At 39.5% G+C, this 20,111-nt stretch overlaps 3 protein-coding genes across 6 annotated transcripts; all 3 read left to right on the forward strand.

Moving 5' to 3' along the window:
• Positions 1–685: 685 nt before the first annotated feature.
• LOC120835457 (anti-Muellerian hormone type-2 receptor-like) lies at positions 686–6,985 on the forward strand. The gene is made up of 11 exons (XM_040204405.2): positions 686–901; positions 1,185–1,376; positions 1,632–1,796; positions 2,183–2,281; positions 2,836–2,906; positions 3,983–4,204; positions 4,771–4,885; positions 5,220–5,377; positions 5,587–5,743; positions 5,940–6,073; positions 6,234–6,985. Exons 1-11 carry the CDS (start codon positions 865–867, stop codon positions 6,339–6,341), a joined length of 1,458 nt encoding a protein of 485 aa, XP_040060339.2. The 5' UTR covers positions 686–864; the 3' UTR covers positions 6,342–6,985.
• A 447-nt stretch (positions 6,986–7,432) lies between these two features.
• Positions 7,433–10,207, forward strand: prr13 (proline rich 13). The gene is made up of 4 exons (XM_040204417.2): positions 7,433–7,563; positions 8,340–8,407; positions 8,540–9,039; positions 9,626–10,207. Exons 2-4 carry the CDS (start codon positions 8,392–8,394, stop codon positions 9,671–9,673), a joined length of 564 nt encoding a protein of 187 aa, XP_040060351.2. The 5' UTR covers positions 7,433–7,563; positions 8,340–8,391; the 3' UTR covers positions 9,674–10,207.
• Positions 10,208–10,520: 313 nt separating this feature from the next.
• Positions 10,521–20,095, forward strand: LOC120835458 (poly(rC)-binding protein 2). 4 transcript variants are annotated; one of them, XM_040204410.2, is made up of 14 exons: positions 10,521–10,836; positions 11,671–11,706; positions 12,223–12,345; positions 13,211–13,234; positions 13,326–13,358; positions 13,521–13,637; positions 13,735–13,866; positions 14,029–14,157; positions 14,582–14,656; positions 15,099–15,140; positions 15,925–16,024; positions 16,252–16,304; positions 16,534–16,703; positions 18,907–20,095. In XM_040204410.2, exons 2-14 carry the CDS (start codon positions 11,695–11,697, stop codon positions 18,941–18,943), a joined length of 1,047 nt encoding a protein of 348 aa, XP_040060344.1. In that variant the 5' UTR covers positions 10,521–10,836; positions 11,671–11,694; the 3' UTR covers positions 18,944–20,095. The 4 variants fall into 4 exon arrangements, with proteins under 4 accessions (XP_040060344.1, XP_040060342.1, XP_040060346.1 ...); XM_040204408.2 differs by having other exon boundaries at positions 15,952–16,024; positions 17,261–20,095; XM_040204412.2 differs by having other exon boundaries at positions 15,952–16,024.
• The last annotated feature ends 16 nt before the right edge of the window (positions 20,096–20,111 follow it).

A 20,111-nucleotide genomic window follows, 5' to 3' on the forward strand; every position in this document is an offset into this window, starting at 1 on the left:
TGCGGCCCTTAAAGACACAGAAGAATTTCCAGAGTTATCAGTTACTTAAAAAATAGCCTAATGTCAGCTATAACATGTAAGTTATTTTTAGCTAATAAATTGTGTTTGCCACTTTCATCATCTTAGTATATATTCATATTAATTTATATTCGTCATGACTTAGTATATGTCAACGTGGTGCCCTCCAACCACAAAAAACATGGTATCTTCCTTTAAGACAAATTGACCCAGAAAGCATGTTATATTAACCTTTCTGAGGAAAATAGTCATTGGCAAATTAATGCAGGATTAGTTTCTACATGTTTTTCCTGATCAGTCAGACATCCGACCTGCAATGTCATCAGTTTTGCATCAGGTGAAGTGTGTATTAAAAATATTGATCTGACCACAATTGTGACTCAAAGCCACCTGTTTTTCAATCTCACAAGTTGGATTGAAAAAATCCAGATTTTGGCATAAAATTATTTTTTACACACACTACCTGTACGATTATTCTTTCCAATAGCTAATTATGAAGTTATATTCCCCTTTATAACTGCCGATCATTTTTCTGGGGGGGGTGGGCGGCCATGGTAAAATAAAGCAAAAAAACCCAATAACAACACAGTCACTGGACCTGATTCATAGTGCCTCTTTATCTGGCCCCTGCGGATTTGTATAAAACACGTTTTGTGAGTTTACCAGTGGCCCTACTGAACTGAGCAACTGAAGGAAAACACCCCTCGTCCTTCCAACTGTATGGAGACTGCACAGTACATGCAGGTGTGTGGCAGTGGGAGTCAGGCAGCGGAACGTGGGAAACTCCTCTGACATTCCCAGGACTGATACATACTCCTGCTTAGCCGGTCCTGGCTCAGAACGACCATGATCCTACAACGGTGGTGGCTGATTGGGGCTGTAGGTGAGTGCAGCTACTGTAAAAAGAAAAAAACCTTGCATCTGTGGCTGTGTTTCTATCTTTTGGATTGTTTTGCGTGTGCATTTTCGACGTGCATGGTGTAGTTCCTAACCCTAGTAATAAAATAATCATCCTACAAAATACTATTGTATAATGTCTTTTTACACAGCGTAATACTCTTTAGGAAAACACTCCTAGAAAAAGTGTCTTTCTAGTGGATCATATGACGTGGATGGACGAACCGATGATGTGATCAGCAGCTATTTGTGTTTCTTCCTCCTGCCAGCATGCATCTTTACATGCAGCTCCGACCAGTCGCTTCTTCAGAAGAGACAGTGTGCATTCCAAGTGGGTCCTCGGAACCAGCAGTACAAAACCACCGGCAATGTGAGTGGGTCGGTGCAGCTATGCGAGAACACCCAATGCTGCGTGGCCTATTACGTGATCATTAATGACCAACCAAAGCTTGACGTTCTCGGTAAGAAATCGTAGAAAAACTCAAGATGCATGCACCGCTACTCCTGGAGTGGTGTGCAATGTTTGGATTCTGTTCAGTTGTGCACATTTAGGCTGTATTACCATTTAAAATCTAGTCAACCTTTGAGCTTTAAACCTAAAGGAAATCATGAAAGAATTAGACTAATGTTGACTAGTTATTTGCTGAAATTAATATTATTTCGATGTCTTAGATTGGTTCTACTTGTCCATTGTGTTAATGTTGTTTTCGTTGCAGCTTGTGATCTTGTTGAAAAGTCCTGCCCAGATGCAATCTGCAGGGGACAAACGCGTTTCGACGGTCGTCTCCTTTGGTGTACGTGCAAAACAGACTTCTGCAATAGCAACATCACTTTGATACCAGAGTTGGAAGCGCCGCAACCCCCTTACTTCAATATTAAAGGTATGACCATGATACAATGTCCAACTAATCGTTGAATATCATTTGCAACCAACAGTGAAAACCCTGACATTATAACAATGAGGTATTGTTTTCAAAATGTTATTGTTGTTTATCGAAAGACAACTTCTTTTAAAAACAGCTCCACTTACCCCCCCCAAAAAAAATCTCTACTACCCTTTCATTTGAAATTTGAGACTTGGAGGATTTCTTTGCCTTTCTTCAGTTAATAAACGCAGTTATATTTTTTTCATTGTGCTATTTTTTATTTTCCAGACTCAGAAATCAATATATATATATTCACTGAATGATAAAAAGTAACACAATTTGTTGCCTCAAAAGTTGTGTTATCATTATTCACAGGTGACATCAACATTTTTTCTTTTTAGATCAAATCATGAAAGCCGGCGCATTAATTGTGCCGTTGCTTTTCCTGTGCATCCTGCTGGTCATTGCAGTCAAATGTAGACACCTATTTAAAAAGAGAGGTAAGGTCATTTGCGTTTTCAACATCATGATGGAAATGCCAAAATGAGTAACCCAAATGCTTTCACAGTTAATCATCTTCTAATAATTGAGACTAAGCTTGCACACAACAAGGAGCCTATTGCCTTGATCCTACAGATTGAGATGCCACACATTACAAAATGGGGTTAAGATCACAGCTCCTGAAATAGTACTTATGACTTACCATTTTGCATTGAGGTTAAAAGCGTTGGTTTTCTGCTTCTCAGAGTATTAGAAAAAAAACATTCTTCATGTTTTGACAGTTTCTACGCTCTCAGTTCTCATGATGTCTTTGTTTGACCTTGTAACTGCTTCATTCGTTCTTCTAGTCTGACCTTGGTGTTTATCTCACTACAACACTCCCCTTTACCTCTGTCCTTTGTTTGTTACTCTTCGATCAGATTTCTGTGGCTATTCAGTCCAGCTAGTTTTAAATTAACAGTGACTTTATTGTCAATGACTATGTGTTAATTACAAGACCTGTCAAAATAAAAATTATTTTAGAGGATAATCCACCCTCCTTTGATGACGATAGTGCCTCGCGACTGTTCCAGCCAAGCAACGGAAACCTCGGAGATTGACATTGCCGACATTGAGCTACAGCAGGTAAGCCCGGGTATCGCACTGGAAACCCTCCCTAACGTTTACCTCCTTATGATTCAAATAGATTTGTTCATTTTTCTACCAACACAGTCAGCATGTTTACTCCAACTGAAGCTTTCATCAATAATAATTCCTAAAAATGTTGTAGGTGACACAACAAATGTTGTAGGTGTCTTGAGGCATCTCAAGAGATTTAAATTTAATTTTTGTTAAACCCTTTGAGTAAAGTTTTTTACCCCTGAAAATTATAAAATTATATTTTCATACATTCAACCATAGCTTATTTAATTTAAACCGTGTAGTAAAGGCAGTTTATTCAACAATTGGCTTCCGTAATCAGGGAATTGACATTTGAATGAGAGAGTACTAGCGTTGTTTCATTTGCAAATATTATTGGAAAAGGGCATTTCAACAAATCATTAATAGAAATTAGGAACAATAATGGTCCAAGAATGGGCCCCTGTGGAACCCCACATATTAGTCTAGCTTTGTTTGAATAACAACCAACAACAACAACCAACAACTCTCTTCTGTTGATGACATAACTTTTTAACCATTTGTTAACCTTGTTTAACCCTGTTTATTCAGCTTTCCCAATAGAATATTATTATTTACTCTGTTAAATCAATTCAGTATTGTCAAGTGCAGAGGTAACTTAATCAACAAGGTAAAGAAAAGCCATATGATTTTTACGTAAACCATACTGGTTTGTGAAGAATCAAATTAGACTCTATGTGAAATATAATCCTTTTTTTGTACAATTTTGTCTAGTAATTAAAAAAAACAAGGCAATATAGAAATGCGTCTGTAGTTTTTAAAACGACATGGGTTTTCTGTTTTACAGAAAGGAATAACTTGGAAATTTTTAAACCTAAAGACACAATGAAGATGTGAACACGTGGCTGCAGTATTGACTGTTTTCCGTGGTCAGCCAAAGATGTTTTGAGATCATCAATTATATCACTGGACTCTTGAATATCTGATAGTAGGGACATTGTTGGAATAAAACCCAAATATCATACGGTTTGTCAGGAGAATTTTCACCATCAAGCTTAACCTGTATGTTCTTACTCTTTCAGATTTTGGGCCATGGGTATTTTGCAACTGTTTGGCAGGGGAAATACAAAGGATCCGTTGTGGCAGTCAAAGTTTTCCCTGCAAGCCGGAAACATAAGTTTACTGCAGAGAAGGAGGTCTATGAGCTACCACTGATGAATCACGCTGGGATTGTCCCCTTTCTAGGCTCCGGGAGTAAACCGGATGGAGGCGGATGGCTCATTGTCCTGCAATTTGTTGAAAGCGTGAGTGACAACTCATTTTTTCATCAGAGATCAAAAGCTATTTGAGGAAAGAAACAGATTAAAGAATCAGTGCAGGAAAGCTTTGGGATTTAATTATTCGAAGCAAATGAACATTAAACCTCTACTGGTTTCTTAAAATGCTAATAATTCATATTTTCGTAATGTGAAAGGGGTCGGTCGTATTGATGATTGGAGACTTATTACCGTCAGAATCTTCAGCTCCCCTCAGTAGGCAGATGTTTTAAGTAGAAACGCTCTAAGAAACCCACTGTACACTCTCTTCATTCAACAGCCCGACAGACCCAGTTAGTGACTAGCTTGTTAAAAACAGTGGAGCATTGAGTAGCTAAAGAGCCAATATTTCCCTCAGAAGTCAGTAGAGTCCAAAGGTAATTCAACTTGCAGTCATCAAGTAGATTCAATTGCAGCACCAAATAAATAAATAATGTAGCTTTATTTTGTAGGGGAGTTCCGGTTGATATGTGATCGCACTCACAGCCAAATGCTTTAAACTTTGAAATATTCACCATCTTTGACATTAAAAGCTGGTCTCACTTTGATTTCAGGGTTCTCTCCACTCCTATCTGTGTAAACACAGCCCCAACTGGATGTTGACACTGAAGTTGTGCCAGTCTTTATCGCAGGGACTTGCCTATCTGCACTCTGACCTTCACAAACCTGGTATTGGCCAGAATATTGTGTGTGTGTGTGTCTGTGTGTGTAAGCAATGTGGAAGGAATGTTAGCTAAAATATCCAACTTCATTCATAATTCCTGCTTTAATTAAATTGTTGTTATCTAACAGAATTCAAATAACGTTAGGGGAGAACTTTTCTGGGGATTCTTTATTTTCATTTTTAACATAGGACTGCATAGTAACGGCTCACAGGGATCTATAATGATACTCAGGTGTCACGGTTAAAATGGTTGATGAAGTGTGAGGTATTCCACTACACTTAAATATCCAACCAAATCAGAATTGTATTATTTTTACTCACATAGTTATTTTCTCGCAGATGGGCATAAACCTCCTGTGGCCCACAGAGATCTCACCAGCTCCAACGTGCTCGTGACAGCAGATGGTATGTGTGTCCTGTGTGATTTTGGATGCTCAACCATCGTGCCTTGTTGTCCGGGAAATCGCAGCTCGCGGAGCCAAACAACAATCATGGAGGTGAGACCAGGGGAGAACCCAATATATATATATATATATATATATATATATATATATATATTGATATATATTGATTCAAATCAAGCTAAGCTTGATTCGAAATACAATCAAATCTTGGTGGTCCCAGACAAGAAAATGAAAAGCGTGCACAGCGACAAAATCTTGAAAATTCATACAAATTAAATACTCACATTACCGTCCATCTGCAGGGCCCTGCTCAGGTGGGCACGCTGCCCTACATGCCCCCTGAGATCCTGGAAGGCACAGTAGACCTAAACAGCAGCTGGTGTCTCATACAGGCGGACATCTATGCTCTCGCACTGCTGCTGTGGGAAATCTTAATGCGCTGCTCTGATTTATTTGAAGGTAAACTCCATTGATAAACAAGAAAATGTCTCAGCAATTGAAAGAGTGAGATTGAATGACAATTATTAATAGTAGGGTCCCGGTGTTTGCCTTCAATCCTGTTTGAAGTTGATATGTGAGTCAACCATCTCTGTGCTGCGCTCCGACAAACTTCACCTGACACACTTCAGATCAATGCGAATGTCTCCATCTGCAGGCGGTGTTGCTCCGCAGCATCTGTTGCCTTACGAGTCTGAGCTGGGAGTCGTGACGCTGGACAGCCTCATACAATTTGTGTGTCACATGGACGAGAGACCCGCCGTTCCAAGACATTGGGAACTGCTGCCACAGGTATTCTTACAAAGGGGCCTCTTACATGTATCTGTTTTAGTTTTATTCTATTTGCTCAGTAGTAATGAAGAAAACGTAGTGGATACCCCATGAGAAATGTTTATGATATTGAATTGAGTTTGTCTGGGTATCGACTCAATTGTCACATGAAAACTTTCAGGGACCTGTGCTGCAAGAGCTCCTGACAGATTGTTGGGACTGTGAAGCGGATGCTCGACTGAGTGCTGCATGTGTCATGGAAAGATTAGCAGCTCTTCAGACTTTGTGACTTTTTTCTTCCTTTTTTGGGGAGGGGGTTGCATTGTGTTCTTTGTGTCACCGCTTTTCAGTATATATCAATTTTAAAGCAGCCCCTTATTAAAGAGTGTCTTGTTCCTTTCATTATTCATATTCTAGGCTTGGACATAATGGGAATTATTGTTTCTTTAAAAGGACAAATAAAAAGTTATTTGTGTACTCTGAGCAATAGGATTTTTTTCCCTACTATTATGTAACTATGATACATGATTGTGTTTTTTTTATTTAGATAATAGTTTTTACATATTAGACTTTTTGACATTTCATAGTAGAAAAATCTTGGTGTGGTAAGGTAAATGATCATTAAGACACTAGTATCAATATGTCTTCTTGTTTGGGGGACTGAAAACGTTTTTGACATGACAAAGTATCAAGCACAATAATGGCATACTTGAATTAAACAGAACTGTTGGTCTTATTAGAAGCACATGCTTACATTGAAGTTTTTGTCTGTTGTAAAAAAAAAACAGGCCCTTGCCTCAAACTCTGAAGCTTGTATTTAAATCAAACATAGCCGTAAAGAATATTGTTAATTTTTTTTATTCTAGTTGTCTCGTGTTACAGGAATTTGTTCAGGGGATTGGTGCTGTAACAATAAACCTATCCTGATTCTGATTCTGCATTATCTTTATTAACAAAAAATTTTGCCAAATCTGTCCAAATATCAGCTCTCAAACGGGATGTTGAGAGTACAATGTTGCACATTAATTGCTTTGGGTGCACCAAAGGGGGAAATTTGTTAACATTACCCTCATAATAGCTGTAGAAATCCCCGTCTTTGTTACTCTGTTACTCTGTTACGGTTAATCCATGATGTCAATGATATATTTATCAATTCAAGTCAGGTGTGTGCGTGTGTCATGGCCAAACCCAACATGGCTCCTCCTTTTAACAAAAATATACCCTTCACAATAAAGGACTCCATAATCTAAACCCATTAACGCCACTAAAAAAGACATTTAAAGGATAGAAATCGTAATTATGAGATCAGAATTATATTTTCTATGATTGAAACTTTTTCAGAGCTTGTTGGACTTTTACCATGACGTAAATAAAGTGCGTAATCTTTAAGAAGGGGCGTGGCTTCTCGGTACGTTTCTATTGCTGCTTCCGTGCAGCTCAATGCGGAAGACAAACAGGGATCAACTCATTCCTAATAAACTCCGAAACCGGACCGAAAGAAAGTTCCCAAGGTAAAGCCATTACATTGACAGTTTTCTTTGTAAATAGCACGGGCAGAAAGAAAAAGACAAAAACTACAGTGATCATTGAGATTTGTGAGATCTCTATCATGTCGCACCTGTACTTAAACAATGGCAGTCTAACGTAGTTGACGAGGTATTATAGACCAAGCCGACGGTGTTTTCCACGGCATGAGTTGAGGCAGGTACATGATAAATGTGTCTGAAAGTAAATACGTGCTTGAAGGTTTAGAACGCGACATTTCCCATTAATTTAACGTTCATTTTGTGACTGTAATTAATGCATTTTTTTGTGTACCCATTTCCACAAAATCAAAAAATAATGGCACCCTTTTTCTTTCAAAATCCGATGACACAGATTTACTTCCATATATTAGGGACAGTCACCCTTTCAATTTAGTGTTTGTTCGCTTCTTTCTGTCACGTTGCGAGTTTCGGGGTGTGAACTCTCGTTGGACATAACAAGCAATTTGAAGGTTTTGTCTTGGCCATCGATAATGTAAGATATGTTTGAAAAAGGCCATTTTGCTCAAACAACCAGATGTAATGACAGATGCAAAGTATATCATCTCAAATGAGAAACTGAATTGTGTGGTGAAGAACGTTTGAGAACTTTTTAAAAAATGTGGATTGAATCAACACCAACGTTCTAAATTGTATGATAAGATAACGTGTAATTACACAGTATCAATGTTTTATTTTGGCACCTGATGTAATTTTACTTAATCAAATAATCCTTGCATTTACTTTTCTCACTGTTTTGACAGGAGTTGAGATTGAGACCTGAAGTATTTCACTTGTCAGGTCAAAAATCATAACATGTGGCCAAATCAAGGTAAGATATTATATGGTACATAACCAGCTCATCATAATTTTTTCATATGCTTTCTATAATCATTATTATCTCAGTCCTGTTGATATAGGTTCCGTGTAAAATAATGTGTCTGTGTGTTTTTATCTATATCAGGTCCTCCCCCTCCAGTGGGCCCACCAAACCCTGCCTATCCTCCTGGCCACAACCCTGCATATCCTGTTGCACCTACATCAGGATTCTTCCCACCAGCTGGGCAATATCCAGCCGGGCAATATCCAGCCGGGCAATATCCAGCCGGGCAATATCCAGCCGGGCAATATCCAGCCATGGTACCACAAGTACCCCCAGGGGGCATGCCTTATAGTGCTCAGGGACCCAATCCTTATCCTATGGCTCCGGGTGGATATCCACTTGTTCCTCCTGCAGGGGCTCACCCAGGTCCTTACCCGCACTCTCCAAAAGGAGGTCACCATAAAGGCCATAAAGGCCACAAAGATCATCATCATGGAGGGTTAAATCCCATGGCCGGAGCATGCGCCGGAGGAGTGGCTGGAATGGGAATGGGAATGGGGTTGGCCGGACATAAAGGCCACAAAAAGATGAAAAAGGTGAAGAAGATGAAGAAGGCGCATAAGGGGCAGAAACACGGCAAGGTGAGAGGAAGTTGAAAGATACGGCACATTGTTTTTAATGGCTCTTCTTGTAGGTTAAGTATTCATGCCGATAATGGATAACCGGAAGAAACTTTAACCTGCCTCGCCCCCGCAAAACCCAGGCCACCAACTCCATGTCAGGCAGTGTTGCAAACATCAGAAAAGCAAAAATGCGCCCATAACTCGAGAGACATGGTTTACATTTTACCTGAAAAGAAGTAGAGATATATTATCATTAAGATTGTCACGACACATCAGAACAGACAATAACCAGTTCTAAATCCTATTATGAAAATTATTGCTCACACAAAACTCTCAATAATCATAGAATAGAGGTGATATGTTCTCTGCAACATTTGTGGCAAACATATAGCGTGCTTCAACTACAAATTAATTTTATTATTGACAAATCAAATTTCTAAATACTTATTATTAAATTGTTTGGCTTATAAAATATTTTTAAATACTACAAAACTCTCATCACAAGGGTGACATCATCAAAATGTTTCTTAAACAATAGCTGTTTTGTTAACTTTATTGAAATATGAATATGCATAATATCTAATCTTTCTCTTTTTCTTTGCAGTCGTCCAGCAGCAGTAGCAGCAGCAGCAGCAGCAGCAGCAGTGACTAAGACCGAGGCCACAAGGCTTTTTCAGAAGCAAGAGTGCAACCTTTATATTAAAAATAACCACACTAAAGTCATACTTGTCACTTTAAACATGAAGTGTACAATTAAAGCATTTAAATAAAATAAAGATAGAAATAAAGTGTTTTAGCATTTCTCATTAGAAATGCATGCATGAGCTGTTAACGATCTCACAGTATTTGCTGTGTTTACACTCCACCGTGGTGTTTGTGGTGTTTTCAAGTTCCATTACGAGTACATTAGTACACAAACATATTGACATTAGTTTGACATGGGCTGCAGAATTGATTTATGAGAATATCTAACAATGTGATTTATTCAAAGAAAATGTTTTTTTTATTTTTTATGATTGACCTTGAGATGGAGATTCATACGGATATTGAGTGTCTTTATTTTTGTTCACTGCTACACAGCTCATCACTGCTCACATCAGTACTACACATAACTGCAGAATGCATTATTCTACAAGGCTTTGTTTCAGCATTAATTGTTAATATAAATAAAGAGTCTTCAATTAAACCTGTCTAATGAATACTTTTAAACGAAACGAATGCTGAATGAACGATGCTGCTGGATTATAAATATTAGTTAACTGAGTTGCAATACCCTTCACATCCACCAGTGCGCCTATTCTTCTTGGAGTTTGTATATATGAACATATTAGAAATATTCGTAAAGCACTCATCTGATGGTTAAGTCATTTTCTAATACTTAAAAAACACTTGGGACATCAGTTATGTTCAACAACAGAGCTCCCCTTTGAGACATTTAGAACAAATTCATGTTTATAATTTGCGCAAAAAATTGTTTGAAATTAAAAGGATTTAATATCCTTTTCATGTTGTAGCATCTTTTCACCAGAAATGTGTGCTACCTCAACTTTTTATTTTTTGTAGACGCAAACTTTGGGAATCTGTGGGTCAAACCAAAACTCAGGGTGGGGGTTTGGTTTGGGTGAAAGGCAAAAGTTCAGAGGTTATAATTGTGTTGTCTTTGTGCAAAGGAGTGGAGCTCGATCTCACATCACTCTTCCCTCTTCCCCGAGTCCTTTCTAAACTCTCCCCCGGGTTTCTACCCTCCCGAACCTCTCCCCTTCTACCCTTAAAACCCCAACCCTCCCCCCGGTCTCGTACCACAACACCATTGAGGTAAGTTTCATTCTGATATTTTGTGTTGTTTTTTTACATTAATTATTATGAGTTGAAGTAGCGGAAAGAAATTGCGCCCAGCAGCTAGCGGCTTCTTGTGCAGGATGCTAACAGGCCGCACGATGAGCACGCAGTCTCTCCGTCCAGAATTATTTCACTAGCTTAGCTAAGCTAAGGCTAGCTAAGCTAGCCACGTAGAAGTTTGATTTCAATGTTGGTTTGAAAACGGCTGTTTATCGTCCGTAATTGATTAAAACGAGGATACAACAACAATGCTGCGAAAGCTGTCGATGTTTGATCAACTATTAATAACGTTGACGAATTAAGCTAGCTAGCTTAGCTAAGTAACGCACGCATGCTCCATTCATTTTTCCAGCGCGGCGAGAAACCAAAATGCTAAATGGCTAAGCGTAAATAGTTGCTGGACTTACGCAGAACTAACCAACACACGCAAAGTGAGCTTTTGAATATGCACATCTCGTGCTGAGCCTACGTATGAATGTTTTTAGGAATTAAGGCCATAATAGTGCAGGGGTAAGAGTCGGTAAATTTGTTGGTCAACTTGATTCATCGCAAATGAAGGCATCGTTAGCATACAAGCAATGTGTTTTTCCGTTAGCATGGAGCTCGACTCAATGCTAATCTACTTGTTTTGTAGGCAGGTAACTCGTACCGCAGAGGCACTATTATGTTTGTAAATGAATGCATTGTGTGCAAGCAGTTTAAAAGTGAGTCCTGTTTTCTCGCTATTCGTCGTTGCACGCATCAGTTTTCATGAGCAATAACGTTAGCATGAGCTGACACGGATCTAACGTTATCATGTTCTCTGAACAGGTTCAGTAAGGACACATTTTTCAAATGGAAAACCAGGTACAAACGTCTTTTTATTTGTTTTTTTAAACATTTACAACATACACATTTAGCCAATGTATTTTACGTTACATGGTCTGGTGCGAATGTTTAGTTTTAGTTCGACATAATACGCTTAATGCTAACCAATGTAGACGGGCCTTTCTATACTTAATGTATGCTAATATGTAGTACAGTAATACCTTTTATGCAGTAAGAACACTTCTCTCCCTCACATCACTATGCCAGAGTTTAGTATTAAGGAATAATGTTCCTTATAAATGCTATAGTGTACTACTAACTCACTGAGTGTTTTTGCTGTAACTTGATTCTGAAGAGGGACGTTTAGTATTTACCTCTTTGGTGACCACATGCAAATCAGTGTTCGCAGGCCACTGTATATATTGTATCACATGTCCTTCCTTTTGTTATCCATATCCTGCATCCACGCCATGTGTTTCTATATGCACTGCTGATTCAATGACATCATCATCATTCTTGGTGTATCATTCCTCGTCTGCTATATCCTTTTTTAAGAGCCATCTCGGTGACCAAAGAGCCCAGTTCTGTACGGACGACCAGGTTGCAGTAATGGACTCCGGTGTGATTGAAGGAGGGCTCAATGTCACCCTTACCATTAGGCTGCTCATGCATGGCAAGGTGAGATCACCCATGAGCTGCGTGTGTCCGCACTCTTAATGGCATACAACATTATATTCATGAAAAAGAAGCTTCTCTGCAATGTATAAAGGTTAGGAATTGATGTGATGAGTCGGGGTAGTCATGTGGTGTAGAGATCCTTTATGTCAAAGAAAAGTAAAGTGGTGTTTTGGCGTGTTTATGATTTTACACACCTTGTTGATAATTCGTCATTTGCAATAATGGTTGGAGTCACTTTTCTCAAATATGGTCCTCTTTTGCTATTAATTTGTTTTGTTTTTTCCCTGAAATAATTTCCCTGTTTTAATGTGAGCAGAGTAAAATTATTTTCCTTCTCGGAACAGCCTCCCCCACATCCCTCTCTGTATAATCATAAGGTCATAAAGATTAAATATTGTTAGATATACATTTGGCTCTCACACCATCTCGCACCTGTTGTTGTGCTTTCAAACGCTGCACTTACAAGTGGCAAAAAGTGTCTGACTGCCACGTCATCTTAGACTCCGGACAAACCCTGTTGTGATGCATCCCAAAATATTCTCCTCTAAAGGCTCTGCTAGCTTGTAGTATTAAAAATACGGGCCCAGCACTTGATAGACATTAGCAAACCACAAATACTGTGTTCTGACTGCATGCTGGATCTCATCGTGGTGATTTAGTCAGAAACAAAAACTGTGTACTAGAGGTTGTGGAACTTGATGAGGCTGTGTTTAATGTTTACAGTGACAACTGTGGTTCTCGGTCGAGTGTTGGGGAAACGTATATCCAAACTAGCTAGAGCTTTTTGATATCTTCAACTTAAGTAGTAAACAATGATTTGTTTGAAAAGTTGATTAATGAACGTTTTTTATTTTTCCTGTTTTAGGAGGTCGGAAGTATAATCGGAAAGGTAAGCCGTTATTAAATGAACCTGATGTTTTGTTATTTGAAAATCTGTCTTTCAAGCAATGATTAATCCCACCTTTATTCTCTGCTAATAGAAAGGTGAATCTGTGAAGAAGATGAGAGAAGAGGTGAGTTCCTATCCTTATTTATTCTAGTATTGAAAGATCAAACAATAATGTTGCAATCCCTACGAGGCCCAAAAAAATTACTATCATCGTCACAGATTTCTTTACTGTTGGAAGTTTGTCCTCATTTTTTCTTTTTCATTTCTTGCTTTTCTGTGTCTGTAGAGCGGTGCTCGCATCAACATCTCTGAGGGCAATTGTCCGGAGAGGATCATTACTTTGGCAGGTCCAACCACCGCCATCTTCAAAGGATTCTCCATGATCATTGAAAAGCTGGAGGAGGTAGATGACGGTTTATGCTGACTTATGAATTCACCGGTTAGCTGCAACTAGCCCTAATAGGAACTAGATCAACACATCTTCATGTATTTATTTCCAGGATATAAGCAGCTCAATGACAAACAGCACAGCAACCAGCAAGCCCCCCGTGACCCTACGCATTGTGGTGCCCGCCAGCCAGTGTGGCTCCCTCATCGGGAAAGGTGGCTGCAAGATCAAGGAAATTCGAGAAGTACGCCTAAAGAAAATAATTAAATACAAAACCACACACGTCCGAATCCGTTCAGCATTGGCATCCTTGTTACCTTTCTACTTGTATAATTTAAAACCTGAAATGCTAACGCTGAGCAAGTCTTCAATTCTCATTGAATTTTACTCCGTTCGTGTCTTCTAGTCAACTGGTGCTCAGGTACAAGTGGCAGGTGACATGCTCCCCAACTCCACAGAGCGAGCCATCACCATTGCTGGTACCCCCCAGTCGATAATTGAGTGTGTGAAGCAGATCTGTGTGGTCATGCTTGAGGTAAGTGAACTCATGAAAGCTGTGAGCAAATTTAGTGGCAGCTGTTAATTTAAAAAAAAATGAATGCTGTGATTCATGTGTTTTTTCGCTGTTACGCTTTGAGTAAGGAGAGATATAGATATATATATTTAAAAAAAACTTTTTTTTTCTGAAAAATGTTTTTTATTTTGAAAATTGACTGGATTCTCTGCTAATTATGTGCGCTCGTCCCTCTTAACATATTTTCCAAGTGTTTCTCTTCACGTTTACAATTGTCCTCTTGGACATTGCAGTTTTGCCCACCAGCGAACTACTTAAAGTATTATTGTTGTTAGTACTGCATTTGTAATTCAAAGAACTTCTACCGTAGACTTTTTTTTTACAATTCTATGATTCAATGGGTAGCAATCTAATAACACACTCACTTTCTGTCTCTCCTCTGCAGTCTCCCCCTAAGGGGGTCACTATCCCCTACCGACCCAAGCCTTCAGGTTCCCCCGTCATCTTCGCAGGCGGACAGGTACACACGGCACCCTTTTTTATTTGTGATGTTCTTAGTTTTTTGTGTGTGTGTGTGTGTGTGTGTGATGCAGAATGTTATTCTTATAGATTTGGATATGAAAGGCTCAAAGTATATTTCACTCAACCAAAGCTGCTTTTAGTAATTGTTTTGGTAGTCTGATGAAGCATTTTTCATTGAAGTTTTTTCTGAACCATGTGAGTCTAAATTTAAAAGTGGTTCAATCTTACTAAATATTCTTTTGAAAAACAACATGTTTTGGTTAGTAAAATATTTCTTTCTCCCTGAAATAGAGACTTACGTTTTGATGTTCTTAAATTTTATTAGTTTCAGAATAGCCTTTTGATTTCTGACATGTCCTCAAGAGATCTATTTGAGAGCTGGAGATGATGAACTTCATCAGATTGAGGCTTATGAATGCTTTTGTTTTCTTTTGTTTCAGGCATACGCTGTACAAGGACAGCATGCGATTCCACAGCCAGATGTAAGTGCAGTAGACCTTTTTTTTTTTCTTCTATGATGCCCATCACTCCCACCCGTAATTACAACTGTCCTTTTCAGAAGCGTGCCCCCCACCTACACATGCCCCATTTTACAGCCTACAACTGTAGCTAAACTTGCCCCAATTATATTTTTTACCCACTCTGAGCCTTTTTTGTAACAACATTTTGTGATTTAGTGAGCAGCAGCACTCTTGGTACTTTCTCATTTGACTGGCAGTCTGTATTTATTAAACCGACATTTGTTGTTTGTGTTCATCCAGACTCTCTGCTGTCCCATGAATATTAATCTCTTCCTGCTGCTCACTCTTTTCTGTTTTGTCCTTTGTTTGTTCCGTCTTTTTTTAACGCTTCTCATTCAGTCTGTCCCAGATAACTGTTTACAAACCCTTCCTCATTACCAGTTGTACTAAATTTGATCTGTTTGTCTTTTTAATGAGCTTTTAGATGTTCTATCAGGAGCATTGGATGTAATAGACTGTTTACTATTAGTCATACATTGCAACATCAGTGATACCTGTCAGATTAATGTAAAATTATATAATTTATATATATTTATACATGCTATTTTGCCCTGACCGAGTCATAGACTACAACGGTTTTCAGACAGTCACGTTTTTCTTGAAGGATAAGAAACATTTCTGCCATGTTATTTTTCTGCGGAGGTTCTTTGTCTTGCTGTCCGTACTGACTGTGATCTGTTTTTCCCTCTTCCTGTGTTTTCCATTTCCTCCATTTCTCTCCCTGCCCTCTCTGTCACTCTCACAGTCTTCCTCTGCTGCTATCTCTCCACAGCTCACAAAGCTTCACCAGCTGGCCATGCAGCAGAGCCCCTTCCCCATCGCACCAAGCAACCAGGGATTCACTGGTATGCAGCACATGCTCATGCTTTCATTGCGACGTCCTGTCAACTTTTCATCCTCAAAAGTCGGAATAATTGCATCCCCAAGGAAGATTATCATCTGTTCTTTTGGTTCCTCAATCACATTTGGGGAAAAATGATTTCTTTCCTCTCGCGTTTGCTGCTATTTATTGGCCGTAGAGGCGTTAGCCTTCTTTTCCTGTAACGTCACCAGTCAACTGTTTCTTCTACAGGGATGGATGCTTCTGCTCAGAACAGTTCCCATGAAATGACCATTCCAAATGATGTAAGTACTTTACATTTGTATCACTGCTACAGTAAGTTACTGGATGTTTTCTCACCGATCCTTCTGCTGTATCTATGGTAACCATGCAGGTTTGAATGTGATAAATAACAAAGTAAAAAATGCCATAACGTAGCGCTTTATTCATGCTTGTTTTCACCTAGTTGCTAACTTTTCCAGAGACTGTGGGTCTATTGGCCACGCATTACTTAACCTCGCTGCTCTTCTCCAGCTCATCGGGTGCATCATCGGCCGCCAGGGAGCCAAGATCAACGAGATCAGGCAAATGTCGGGCGCCCAGATCAAGATTGCGAATCCAGTGGATGGATCGACCGACCGCCAGGTCACCATCACCGGCGCGCCTGCCAGCATCAGTCTGGCAGAGTACCTCATCAACGCCAGGTGAGATAATCTGCTTTATACTGTCGGCTCTGGACAGCTGATTCATTCAGTCAGAGGCTTTAAAAGGGTTGTGTCACGGTCAGTTTGGTTGAAATGTAGTCTGTACTTTTTAATGTCTTTTGCCTAGCTGACCAGATTTCCCATGTCACAATGCTAAAGTAACCTGTTAAAGTATGAAACGTTTCATATACCCAATATGTTACGCCAATATATCAGCAGCAGAATTCTTTATTCTTTATGTTTTGTGTTCACAAGATTTATTTTTTGGCTACTGTTTACTACTTTAGTGCGGCTAGCTCTCTCTTGGTCGTGTTTTTCCTTTATTCTACCCTTCACTTGGCTTCACGTCAATCAATCACTGGAGATGTTAATTCTTTAAAAAAAAAAAAAATTTTTTTGAATTCTTTGTTTCTAATGAAGCTTTTTGTCTTGTTTTGATCACATCCCCGAGTGATCCCCTCACCCCACCTTCCTATCACTACCCCCATTGCTCACCAGCCTGCCCTGTGACCCATCCCGACTGTGTTGTCCCTCTCTCCTTGTCTCTCTTTCTACAGTGTAGAGTCCTCTAAACCTCCTCCCTCCTCCTTGAACCCTGAACAGACCAGCCTGTGCTCCCCCTCCACCTCTACTACTGCTACTACCACCACTACTACTACTACCACCACCTCCTCTGCTGCTATCTCTTCCTCCTCCTCTTCCTCCTGTGTGGTGCCCCCCTCAGCCTCCATCCCTCTGTCCTTGTTGGCTCCAGGGCCGCCTCCTCCCTCCTCTTCCTCCTCCTCTTCCTCCTCCACTGATTCCCTGCTCCCCAGCTCTCCTGCCTGTGTGTCCAGCCTCCTCAGTCTCAAGCCCCTCCCTCTCCTGGCCCTCCATGTTGTCAGTGGGGGCAGTAACGCCGCGCACTCGATACCCGCTGAGCCCAAAATTACCCCGGAGCTGAGCTCCAAGTCTAAAAGGCGAAGGCTTTCCCCTTACTAACAAAGGAAACGCAAGTCATCACTACTAAAGTACTGACAATGCTCTCTGTTGTCTGTACTCTCACTTGCTTTTGTATCTGGCCGTGCCACGCTTACTTCAGAAAACAAACGCACAGTGTTAAACAGCCGGACAGATTTATAAAATGGGTATCTGTAGCTTGGTTTGGCCTGTCTCTTAAGGATACGTTGCGTGCATTATATTTTTTAATTGCTTTTAACCTAGCATGGACAGTGAATTAATTCACTAATTTTACTGAAGCATTTCTCTCTTTGTAAGCTCTGCTCAGGTAGCGGCTCTCAAGATGTCACATTGTATTTATGGGGATAGTTTTCTTGTAGTGAATTTTAAGTGAATATTGTTGGCTGTTATAAGGTCGGAGTATATGTATCATGATGCTTTTATTTTAGCCATACTTCTGCCAATGTAAGAGGTGATTGTAATTTCAAACTCCAAGTAAATCTGCCCTCAGGTATCAACAGCACCAAATCACCCTTTTTTGAGATGATTCTGTTTTGTAAAACCTCCAATCGATTGAGCTTAGTTTGAAAGGAATAGTTTGACTAAAATACTTATTTTCATCTTGTATCTAGAGGTAGATGATAAGATGAATATCCCTTTCATGTCTGTAATTTAAATGCGTATCGATGGCCAGCGTCACAGAACTTGTCCAAAGGACAAGCCCCTCAAAACAGCACATTTAGGTTAACTGATTTATGACTATTTCATGGTCAGAAGCAGTGACTTCCTGAAGTGTCGGCTGGTAACTTAACAATAAAGATTTTGACTTTAGGAAGCTACATAATTACAATTTGGGCTTCTTTTTTTTTTTGCAAACAAACCAGATTCATTATGCTTGTTGCTGTTCTTTAGAGGAACCTGAATAACAGGACAAAGCAACTTTTAATTTGTTTATGCTAAGCTAACTAGTTGCTATCAGTATTAATTCCCCTAGAATGCAAGTAAGCATGTTTCTTGAGATGCTGAACCACAAAACTGCTTTATTACATCACAAAACCACAAAGTATCGGTTTGAGAGCCTTAACAGCCGTTGAAAAGAGGAGCACAGTATTATCCTTTAACAAAGCTTAAGTTTCCTCATATCAATGTATTTATGAACCCTATCTAGCATTTTATTCTGATGTAATGTATTGTAAATGACCTTTATCTTACCTGTCTGAATGCATGCCTTATTCTCTCTCTCTCTCTCTGGGTGTCTCTCCAGGCTTTCCTCTGAGGCCACAGGACTGGCAGCCAACTGATACACTGCATCTGCACTAAATCTCACTTTTATATCATCGGCCTCCATAAAGCAGTCAATGCAACTATCCAACTTAAGAGTTTATATATTATGCTGCCTCTTCCTCATTTGAAATCGCATCAACTGCCACTGATTTGATCTGCTGAGTTCATTATTTATTTCATTTGTTTTGGTTTTAGTCAAAAGAAGCAATTAGGTTTTTAATTCCCTTTTCAAGTCAAGTTGGGGGTTTTAATGATTCTTTTCTTTTTTCCCCCCAATGGGTTCCCTTTTTTCTTTCTTTACCACCACAGAGGAGTAGAGTTTGAAAACTCTGAATAGGCATAGATTTAGTTCTGTACAGTCATTTTTTTTTCTTTAAAAAGGAAAAGACAAAATAAAAAAAATATCAAAAATAAGAATAGTGACTTTTATTGTGTTTATATATACACCCCCCCCCGCCGCCCCTCTTTTCTCACCCAGTTCCACAGTCGGCCGGTCCATTTTATGTCCATACACCTCATTCTCCCCCTTTGTCACCTCTGTTTGAAGTTAGACTTGTCACTGGGAATACGTAGCTGAACAGTGCTGTCACTATTTGGTTATCACGACAAATGTTTTACACTCATTATTGAATTTATCCAGATGTACTGTGTCACTACGCATGTCACTTTTCCCCATCTCTACATGTCATTCCTGCCCCCCCCCTTTCCCCCCCCACTAGTCCTGAGATCATGTTTTGATATTTTGCAGGGATTTGGGGAGTTTTTTTGGGGGGGGAGATTTGGGCTTGGCTCTATGATTCAGAATTGGAGGCTTCTCCTCACCTTTTTTGTAAAGACTGTATACAAACAAAATGTTGGAATATTTGTTTTAAATGGAGGAGATATTTTTTTTTAAACTACCAAAGGGGGATTAACTCGTGGAAACTGAGTGATCTGTCTGTCGGATGTGATGAGGCTGAGAACTGAGCTGATTGAACCTCTGGAACTAGATGAAGGGTTGCGAGTCAACACTAGTTTCCTGCTCTTTACTTTGCTCAGAAAAATGATTTTATTTTTTATTTGCAGGAAAGAAACTTTTGTGCACGTTTTGAGACTAGACCTGGGTGCCACAACATTGTTAAAAAAACTTTAAAAAACTGAAATAAAGACGTGAAATGCTCAAACCACAATTTTGTCTTGAGGAAT

This window comes from Gasterosteus aculeatus, chromosome 17 (assembly GCF_964276395.1).
Source record: "Gasterosteus aculeatus chromosome 17, fGasAcu3.hap1.1, whole genome shotgun sequence".
Taxonomy (NCBI): domain Eukaryota; kingdom Metazoa; phylum Chordata; class Actinopteri; order Perciformes; family Gasterosteidae; genus Gasterosteus; species Gasterosteus aculeatus.

Bases quoted from the DNA above. Each gene is read 5' to 3' on its own strand.
- LOC120835457 (XM_040204405.2), top strand. From the start codon at position 865: ATGATCCTACAACGGTGGTGGCTGATTGGGGCTGTAG. The intron at 4,886-5,219 runs GTATTGGCCAGA...ATTTTCTCGCAG, and splicing joins CTCTGACCTTCACAAACCTG to ATGGGCATAAACCTCCTGTG. The intron at 5,744-5,939 runs GTAAACTCCATT...CTCCATCTGCAG, and splicing joins CTGCTCTGATTTATTTGAAG to GCGGTGTTGCTCCGCAGCAT.
- prr13 (XM_040204417.2), top strand. The intron at 9,040-9,625 runs GTGAGAGGAAGT...TTTTCTTTGCAG, and splicing joins AGGGGCAGAAACACGGCAAG to TCGTCCAGCAGCAGTAGCAG.
- LOC120835458 (XM_040204406.2), top strand. The intron at 12,346-13,210 runs GTGAGATCACCC...TTCCTGTTTTAG, and splicing joins GGCTGCTCATGCATGGCAAG to GAGGTCGGAAGTATAATCGG. The intron at 16,704-17,260 runs GTGAGATAATCT...CTCTTTCTACAG, and splicing joins GAGTACCTCATCAACGCCAG to TGTAGAGTCCTCTAAACCTC.